General features: G+C 34.6%; 1 protein-coding gene across 2 annotated transcripts; it reads left to right on the forward strand.

Moving 5' to 3' along the window:
* The first annotated feature begins 2081 nt into the window (after positions 1–2081).
* LOC125191729 lies at positions 2082–9531 on the forward strand. 2 transcript variants are annotated; one of them, XM_048089133.1, is made up of 19 exons: positions 2082–2146; positions 2220–2542; positions 3255–3313; positions 3662–3743; positions 3907–3974; positions 4239–4308; positions 4850–4931; positions 5385–5449; positions 6063–7070; positions 7196–7258; positions 7338–7384; positions 7539–7584; positions 7668–7747; positions 7830–7946; positions 8046–8127; positions 8337–8462; positions 8731–8811; positions 9011–9136; positions 9229–9531. In XM_048089133.1, exons 2-19 carry the CDS (start codon positions 2237–2239, stop codon positions 9298–9300), a joined length of 2580 nt encoding a protein of 859 aa, XP_047945090.1. In that variant the 5' UTR covers positions 2082–2146; positions 2220–2236; the 3' UTR covers positions 9301–9531. The 2 variants fall into 2 exon arrangements, with proteins under 2 accessions (XP_047945090.1, XP_047945091.1); XM_048089134.1 differs by lacking the exons at positions 2082–2146; positions 2220–2542; positions 3255–3313 and having other exon boundaries at positions 3662–3748.
* Positions 9532–10239: the final 708 nt, after the last annotated feature.

The following is a 10239-nucleotide window of genomic DNA, read 5'->3' on the forward strand; positions in this document are numbered from 1 at the left end:
CGCATTCAATCTAGCCTACAATATAAGCACTCTATGTTCGCAACATACTTCATCATCCCATAGATCAACAACTATCACATTTAAAGGCATTCATATCTCATCCCAAAGCAAAACACTTTCGCACTTCACGTTTACATTTAAAGCTTTTGAAATTTGGTTTGTAGAACTTGTGATCGTTATCAATTTGAGTGTTCTTTATATAAAAAAATACATATTTGAAATTTCGTATTGAGTTATGATATGTGATAAGTATCGATTATTTAATTTTCATTACCAAAAATAATTTGTCAATACTGAATTATTTAGTAGCAGTATTTTTTTAGAGTGAACTAGATAAATGATATCTGATCATTCACTTTTGCACATAAATGATACCTGATTTTTATTTTATACTCCCTCCGTCCCAGTTTAAGAGTCACTTTTTGCCATAAAAGTCCGTCTCAGTTTAAGAGTCACATTTAGAATTTTCCATATTTGGTCATATAATTTTACCCCATTGTTCATCAAAATTACATCAAAATGCAATTATCTACATTAAAATAAACCAAAACAAAAATAAAAAACCAAAAAGTCAAAAAATGGATCCACCTTCAACCAACTCACTTCATTCATTACACACTCTACCATCTCACTTCATTTATTACACACTTCCACTCTTTCTTAAAACCCGAGCCATAACAATAAGTGACTCCAAATGTGGGACGGAGGGAGTATCGTTTTTGGTAACTCGTGACAAAATTAATCCCAGGTACAAAACATGTGATTTTTTTGTTATGAAGGATATTTTTGGAAATTTCAATTAAATAGTACTCCTCCGTCCCACAAAAGATGTCACATTTTCCTTTTTAGTTTGTCCCACAAAAGATGTCACATTTCCCTTCGTTTGGAAAAAGTTCTCTCTCACATGAATATAAAAATTATATTTTCTCTCTCCATTTAACACACAAAACAAAACTTCCTAAGATCTCGTGTCGTCCCACAAGTGTGACATCTTTTGTGGGACGGAGGGAGTACCAAATATGTGATTATTTTTTCTTCCTTTCGTATTTCTTTTTTAGTTTCTTCTTCATTCTTTTTTTTCTTCATTTTCTTCATTTTCTTTTAGTATTTTATATTTCTTTCTTCTCTCTTTTTTCTTCTTAGTTTATGTTTCTTCTTCCTTCTTTTTTCTTTTATTTTCTTTTTCTTCTTTCCTTTTAGTTTATTACACGTACATATCAATTGCATTCATAATATAACAAAATGCCTAGTTAAATTAATTATTTAAAATAAGTAAATCAATTCAATATTTTCTTTAGTAAATTACTTTAGACTCAGTTTAAGATTGAAACATCTAACTAAAAATACTCAACTCGTTATATCATTATGAATACAATTCACATTTATTATTATTATTATGACATAATACTATTATATCATTCATAATTTATATAATTATACTATAATTATTTATTAATTACTACTCCCTCCGTCCTAGAGAAGTTGGCACACTTTCCTTTTTAGTTTGTCCCACAAAAGATGTCACATTTCCCTTTTTGGAAAAAGTTCTCTCTCACATGAATATAAAAATTATATTTTCTCTCTCCATTTAACACACAAAACAAAACCTCCTAAAATCCCGTGCCATTTTCAAAGTATGCCAACTTCTCTGGTACGGAGGGAGTACTAGTTTTCAATATTATAACAATAATATATTTGTAATAATTAAATATAATTATAACTATAATTATAATTTACTATATATGAATGATATTAAAAATAATTAATTATTAATTTATAATATTAAAATAATAATATTAATATTGATTAATAATAATAGTATATAAAGAGTGAGGAGAATGAGAGAAGATATTATAATATCACTTTTGTTACTAATTTTATATTTGCCCAAAATATCCTCCATGACATAAATGAAAAAATGTATTTGTTTAGAAAGTATTTTGAGGAGAAATTTGCATTAAGTACCAAAAATGTGATTTATAGATATCAAAAAGTGATATAAAATAAAAATCAGGTATCATTTAAATGGAGTTCACTCTTTTTTTTATTACTATTATACAAAACGAAGTAGAATCGTGAAAGGCCGTTAGCTGTAGGGGATGGCGTCCCCCACCTTCTGGAAGACACTCATGCAACCGTTTATCAGGTTCTTAAAATTCACACGCCACTTTTCAAATTCATCACTACCTGAATAAATACATCTTTTTTAATTTCAACAGTTTTCTCATCTTCATCCATGGCTACATTCCACTTGTCGCTCTCCAACTCCCCAAAGCTCATACACTTGAAGAACCGCCACTCCTTTTCCTTTTCCAAAAAGATTTTTTTGCCCAAGAAGCTGTTTTTACCCACGAGGTTTGATGGGGCTTTAAGCTCAAGAATCATCACTTCCTCTCTAGCAAGTTCTACCAGCAACAGCAGCAGCAGTAGGGCTGAAATTGACAAGGCTGAGATTGAGATTGAGAATGAGAGGCCTCCATTTGACATCAATCTGGCTGTCATTCTTGCTGGTTTCGCGTTTGAAGCTTACATCACACCTCCTGTAAATCCTTTTTCTTCTTTTATTTCATCAATTTTGGTTTTTTTTTACATGGGGAAACGGGATTTTTTTAGAGAACATTGTTTTCTTGGGATGTGGCTTGTTTATTAAATTGAGTCTTCTTATTGGTAGTTCTTACAAGGAAAAATAGGTGTGAATTTCTACATATACTCTTCTTATGGTATTTTGTGATGTTGTAAGTTACTCCTATTAGTTTATTAGTGTTAAGGATTGGTGATATACACACTCAATTTAAGTATTTTTTACCTTTACCAAGATTTCTCCAGTGAGGTATGAATGAAGCAAGTCTGCTGAAACTATAGAAAAATTATCAAGAGCCTTAGATATCCCAAATTTCTAATTCATCTTAGTAAACAATAGATTTTCCTGAACTATTTTTATCTATCTAGACGAATCCTCAATAGCAAATGCTCCCTATGTATCCTTGTCCAATCTACAAATATTTCGAGGAAGAATTTCTAACTAGGAAATGATAATGTATGGTGTTTTTAAGAGCAGATACACTTGTAAAAACTTATCACTTTCAAAAAATTTATGATGCAATTGCTTTTAGCCAGTCAAGACGGTTCCGGAGCTTTTTGATATGGGAATTTTGTCTATCTAAATCCCCTGAGATGCTATGATGAAATTCTTGTCCAGTCGCTATGCCTTTTCGTCTGAAATATGCTCTTTATCTTGCGCGTTTTTTTATCAGGATAAAATCGGCAGGCGTGAGATGGATGCTGCCAAGTGCCAGACAGTGTTCCTATCTGAGTATGTACTTTCTGCTATTACTAATGCAGCGAAACTAGCTAAAGTTGGATTTTTATGACAAAATGTGATTTTTCCCTTCGTATTTCGTGTTATTTCCTCATCAGATAAACTTATGGATAGGTATGGTGACAAACATATGAACTCAGAGATGTTAGTTTTGTGCAATAGGAGATGAATGAGAAGATTAACGCTCATTATCCAGTCACTTTTTCCTGTTTACTTGCTAATATTATGTGGTTAGATGCATCCATGTTTTTCTAAAATAAGATCTATTCCAGCCTGTTTCTCTTTCCTTCATATGCTTATAAGCTTTCTATAAAAAAACTAAGACTCATCTGACATTTTCAGGTCATTTGTACGTGAAATTTATGATGGTCAATTATTTGTAAAGCTAAAGAAAGGTTTCAACTTCCCTGCCATGGACCCTTGGGTAGGGTAATGTCTATAATTCTTTTTACGTCGGAGAGTTGTTCCATCCAATTACTTATAATTCCGTCTCCCTTGACTGTAAATTATCACTCTTCACGTAATCTAACTCTAGTGATGAATCTTTACTTGGTTTTGGCTCATGATTGTCGTTTTTGTATGCTCAGGGAACTAGCGATCCATATGTAGTCATGCAATTGGATTGTCAGATAGTCAAAAGCAATGTCAAATGGGGGTAAGTTAACTCATATATTCGCGTATTTATGGATTAAGAAAGCTGAAATTTTTTAGCATTTCAAAATAGTGATGTAAGAAAGGGGTTAAATTTTTAGTTTCTACTACTGCGAGCCCAATATATTTGAGCAGAAATGCCAAAATATTTTGTGCACAGTTAATTATATTCTCCGGGGAACTTGCTATGGTACTGGTTGTTTGAAATAAATTTTTATTTATGCTTAAGAATTGACATAGTCTACTCTGGACATTCTCTCCCACTCAGGACGAAAGAACCCAAATGGAATGAGGAATTTGCTTTGAATATCAAGCAACCGCCCATACATGATCTTCAGGTTGCTAAAGACTCTGAACTCCAAGCTCATTGTAGTTTTTTCTTCTTCCTCTATATTAAATTTGTTTGAACAAATCTATGAGAGTGTTAGCACACACATGCATACTTGAGATATGACTAAGTACTATGCAGGAATATTATGCCTTATTGGACAGTCCAAAATGTCTTCTCAAATCTGTTTCTTGAAATTATGCGCTGATGTTGTATGCATTAGTTTCTTGACTCCTGCACTCGAAGATAATCGGGTACAAATGCAACTGAAATTGATTCTTTTCACTTCAGGTGGAACTGTTAGTAATAACGTTATGGATAATTTCCTGTAATTTTGGTCATGAGTCTGGTGGAAAAATGTTTCATTTAGTATTAAGTAGCACTTTTATTTTATTCATCATCAAGCATCTCTGACTTCTGTTTAGGTTCTCAAGCTAATAATTCTGTTCTAGATTTATCATCAACCTCGATTTCTTCACATGAAATATCCATCATCTCATATATTCATGAGGTCAACATCGGTTGCTTATTTTCCTTCATCTTCTATACAGGTTGCGGCTTGGGACGCAAACCTTGTAACCCCACACAAACGCATGGGGAATTCCTGTATCAATTTGGAAAACCTTTGCGATGGTACAATCTTATCACTACATAACCACAGCAATAGTACTGTTATTTTCATCAATCCTAAAATTGCTTTGGACTTGAGAATGTCATTTGTATATTAACTGCAATTTTTATTAGGAGAAAAAAAACTAATCCCTCCGTCCCCATAATAGATGGCACACTTGGGGAATGGCACGAGATTTTTGGAGATGATATTTTGTGTGTTAGGTGGAGAGAGAAAATAGTAATTTATATTAATGTGAGAGTGAACTTTTTCAAAAAAGGAAATGTGGCATCTTTTGTGGGACAAACTAAAAAGGAAAGTGTGACATATATTATGCCACGGAGGGAGTACTAATCAGCGGAAAAAGAACATAATATGAGCTAGCACTCATATGTTGCTTTCCTAGTATTTGCAACAAATAATAAATCTGTAATATTAGGAGCTGTGTATCTAATAAGAAACTCCTCTTTTGTTAGGAAATTCACATGAAGTGCTTCTTGACTTGGAAGGGATGGGAGGTGGTGGGAAGATAGAACTGGAGGTAAGTTGACTGATTAAACACTAGATATTAAGATATTATCAGATATCAGGACTTTATCTGATTGGATCGGTACTTATGTTGCATAAGGAGTAACTAGTGTGGCTTCTGAATTAGCTTTTAATTTTTTCTGTCATTTAGAAAATTAGAATTCAGAGTTCATAAATATTCTTGTACTGAGTAAGGGAAGAACTTTAATCAGTTAAACCGATTTGTTTTGACTTCTCCTTCCGTTATCTCCATTAAAATGTATATACAAGTACAAGACTGAACCCTTGAATCTTCCACAGTTTGGAGTGGAACTTTTGTAATGTACAGGGTTTGCAAAATAACACTATTAGGGGATTCAATTGAGAAAAGAATTTAACTGTGAATAACAGTGCTTATATTATTATTAATTTTGGATAATCTAATTTGAGTGGTCAAGGAAAGTAAAGGTGATTTTCAATTTGTAGTGTTACTGAAAATGTGAAATTTTCAGTGTCTGGTCCAAAATGGTGTTGCTTTGGGCTTCATGAATGAATGCTGTTGCTGAAACGCTTTAAATCGATGGCTGAAATCTCATCGTTGTGTTTTAAATGCATTGACATTTAACTTTCCTGCTAATTTGTTTCAGGTAAAGTACAAGAGTTTTGGAAAAATAGACGACGAAAAGAAATGGTGGAAGATTCCCCTTGTGACTGAATTTCTAGAGAAACACGGTTTGGATCCTGCGGTCAAGATGTTTGCTGGGTCAGAAACAGTTCAAGCACGTGACTTTGTACAGTTTGCTTTCGGACAGTTAAAGTCTCTTAACGATTCGTACCTTCAAAAGGACCAGCTTTCCGAGACCAAAGTTACTAGTGACCCCTACCCTGATGTTAAGGAAAAGCAGTCGGAGCTAGAGAATAATGAGGGCTCTACAAATAAAGACAGCAATGATGGAATCCTATCAAATGATGATGCGGTGAACAATGTGAAAAACAATACAGAAGAAATCCAAGCTGTGGAGGATTCATGGACTGACAAACACTTTTGGAAAACGTTAGCTGATACTGTGAATCATAATGTTGTTCAAAAACTCGGTCTTCCTGCCCCAGAGAAAATGAAGTGGGACGAAGTTGACTTATTAAAGAATTTTGGTTTGTTATCACGTGAAAAAGCAGAGGCAAGTTATGTTGAGTCAGGGCTTGCCACTCCGAATAATCAGGAGGTAGTTGAAGCTGATGCAAAGGATGGGTCGGAGTCCAGTGGCACGCAGCAGACATCATCACTAGCCGACATTAAAAAAATTACACAGGATATATTACGACAAACCGACTCCATATTGGGTGCTTTGATGGTTGTAAATGCAGCAGTTTCTAAATTAAGCAATGAATCAGGCCTAATTGGAAAGAAAGAGGATACTCCAGTCGAAGTGGAAGAAGAAGTGCCTGGAGACGAAGAGAGCAAAAGACTAATAAGTAATCAAGGTGGATTAACAATGACTGAGGAAGAAGCTGAGGAGATGAGGAAACTTTTCTCGACAGCCGAAAGCGCCATGGAGGCGTGGGCACTGCTTGCAAATGCATTGGGCCATCCAACATTTATAAAATCCGAGTTTGAAAAGATTTGCTTCTTGGATAATGCAGAATCAGACACTCAGGCGAGTCCCAGAACCATATTTTGGATAGAGATTGCGTAATCTAGATGGTTAAGATTCCATTTGATTGCACTGTTTAATGATAGAAAATAGTTCTTTTAGTAATTTTTCTCCCTGTTAGGATGCAGGTGGCAATTTGGCGCGATCTCGAAAGAAGAAGACTTGTCGTAGCTTTCAGGGGAACAGAACAAGTAGGTTCTAGGATTTCTGTGATTAGGGACAATTTATTTGAACTTTCGTGGCTAGCATGCTGACACTCGATCTTTTCAGACTAGGTGGAAGGATGTAGTGACAGATTTGATGCTCGTACCTACAGGGTAACGCAACTATGTTACAAAATATTCATCTAGTTCAGTTTTGTCCCGCCATTTCTATTTTCCCCTGTATTAGCAGCTATTTTTCTAGGGAAGTTCATATCATATATTTTCTGTCTTAAGCTGTTAAATGTTGCGTTGTATTGTTCTCGTACAGGCTAAATCCTGAAAGGATAGGTGGTGATTTCACGAACGAGGTTCAGGTACACGTGATGATTCTAATTCTGATTCTGTAACTGCTTATTAAGATCGTGAATATTGACTTGTGTTGTTGAATTCACTTCAGGTGCATAGTGGTTTTCTGAGCGCATATGATTCTGTTAGAACTAGGCTTATCACACTCATTAAACAAGCTACAGGTCACAGGTAATGAATCGTTTTGCTAGACATCGCTTATGGACCCTTGTTTTTTACATAAGTATGCTAAATTAAATTTTTTCTATTGCAGGGATGATAATTCTATTGAGTTGCTTCCCACATGGCATATATATGTGACAGGACATAGCTTGGGGGGCGCTTTAGCTACCCTTCTCGCCCTTGAATTGGCATCAAGTCAATTAGCGCAGTCAGTTGTTATTCAACTAATTATCACTTTGCTTCCTATGAATCTGTATTTAGCACTTAAATATAATTAAATTTCCCATGTGAATCACTCTGGGACTAGGTGTGGAGCTATTGCTGTGACTATGTACAACTTTGGATCTCCGAGAGTTGGAAACAGAAGATTTGCTGAAATATACAATCAGGTATGTGTTCAAGTATGATGTCGAACAACAAAAAACATACATGATGCTTATATTTATTCGATCAATATTAGAAAAATGAAAGGAAGTGGGAAAATTCTACATGTAGCTATTGCAGTTGAAAGTGATTACAGTTACCAAGCATGCTGCCATCAAATATAGATAGATTTAAGTTTAAGATTTCAACTCCAATTTTGTTTCGGTTGTTGCAGAAAGTGAAGGACAGTTGGAGAGTCGTCAATCATAGGGACATAATACCGACAGTGCCTCGTTTGATGGGATATTGCCATGTAGCCCACCCAGTTTATCTGGCTGCTGGCAATCAGAAGGATGACATGGTGAGTGGCTCATCGTTTAGAATTTCTTATATGTTTACAATTTTCCATAATTTCCTTGAAACCTCAACCTCAAAGTTGTTTTATCACAATTAATTTTCTCGTGAATCTTTCAACTATGATTTAGCAATCTGATGGGAATAGAAAACTGAACTACGCTTTCACTTTTACTTGGAATAGATGGTCGTGTAGTCCTTTCAACTATGGCATATATACTCAATCCATTTCTCATGTTTTCTTTGCTAAAATTGCATGTAATTTCTTGTTGCAGGAGAATCTAGATGCTCTGGAGGTTGGATATGAAGCTGACATTATTGGGGAAGCGACGCCTGATGTTCTTGTCAGCGAATTCGTATGTTCATATTTCCACTTTATACATCCCAAAAAGTCAATTTCTCAGTTTCCAGATTTGAACAAATACATATTCAGAATAGTTTGAATAATCTAGAAAAGAAAAGGCGAGGCATTTCCACTTTGGGAATGAGTAATGACATGTATATCTGAGAAATAGTTTGATCGATTTATTGCATCCATTTTGATCTTATTGCTAGATGAAAGGGGAGAAAGAGCTCATCGAGAACATTCTAAACACAGAAATAAATATTTTCCGCGGGATTAGAGATGGGAGTGCTGTGATGCAGCATATGGAGGATTTCTATTACATCTCACTGCTAGAGGTAATGACTTTTTTTAATCACCATGTCTACAGTTCAACGTCGTGTTTTGGTGTTGATGTCGTCTGATCCCTTCCTTGTTTCACGAATCTCAGAAAGTGAGATCTAACTATAAGGGTGTTGGAGGATTTCAACCAGTAGGAGCAGGCAAGAAGTTGTCTGCTTGAAAACCGCATTTTCGCCATCACTGGTAACAAGTGAAAATCTGCATTTGGAAATTCTTGAATGATATGATGCCACTGTTATTGCTTACTATGCACAGAAACTTAAAATGAAGCATTTGTTGTTTGTTACCAGAAAAAAAGAATATATTTCACAAGTTTATGTATATAGATTTATTGTATATTATAGGCATCATTTGGGGATGAGTATATCCTTATTGAACTCTCTTTTTCTAATAATAAGCAATACATGTATAGATTACTGAACTCTTTTTTTATAGTTGGGGGTAGGGATGTCAATTGGGCTAACCCATTCGGGTTTGGGCCAATCCACTCGGGTTGCCGGGCTATTCGGGTGCAGGTTATTCGGGCTGTGAATTTTTTGGGTTATAAATTTTCGTCCCTAACCCTAAATCTTCGGGTTTCGAGCTAACCCACGGGCTATTCGGGTCAATAGTAATTTTATATGTTACTTTCTATTCAATCAAATATTCTAAATTATTAAGAAGCAGATTGTCGCAAATAGTAAAGTATTATCAAAGTGAACAAGAGAAATAAAATAATAGCAATTGAAAATTGAAACAAATAGATAAACACATTGTTTAATTAATAGCACACATGAATCTGACTACAATTAACTAGAAATTGTGTATTTTATAGTAACCTAACTTTCAATTAGAGAGAGAAGACATAATTACCATATATTCTTCATATCAATGTTGTATTTAATATTGATATTACCAAATATACTTCATATAAGTATATGGGAGTGTTAGGGTGGCACCACCTCTTAAAATAACACTATACCACCATTTCTAGCCAATTATTTGTACACGTGAACGAATAATAAGCTGTCATGTGGCAAAAAAAACCTAAAAAAGACGGCCAGCAATATGGTATACACTATACAATAATTTTTCTTGGCCAGCAATATCCGACACACTA

Source organism: Salvia hispanica, chromosome 6 (assembly GCF_023119035.1).
Source record: "Salvia hispanica cultivar TCC Black 2014 chromosome 6, UniMelb_Shisp_WGS_1.0, whole genome shotgun sequence".
Lineage (NCBI taxonomy): Eukaryota > Viridiplantae > Streptophyta > Magnoliopsida > Lamiales > Lamiaceae > Salvia > Salvia hispanica.

What these genes read in the sequence shown, in the direction of transcription:
- LOC125191729 (XM_048089133.1), top strand. Translation starts at nt 2,237, where the DNA reads ATGGCTACATTCCACTTGTCGCTCTCCAACTCCCCAAAGCTCATACAC. An exon ending in TTTGGAAAACCTTTGCGATG is followed by an intron (nt 4,932 to 5,384) that starts GTACAATCTTAT and finishes CTCTTTTGTTAG; the next exon opens with GAAATTCACATGAAGTGCTT. An exon ending in ATGTTCTTGTCAGCGAATTC is followed by an intron (nt 8,812 to 9,010) that starts GTATGTTCATAT and finishes TCTTATTGCTAG; the next exon opens with ATGAAAGGGGAGAAAGAGCT.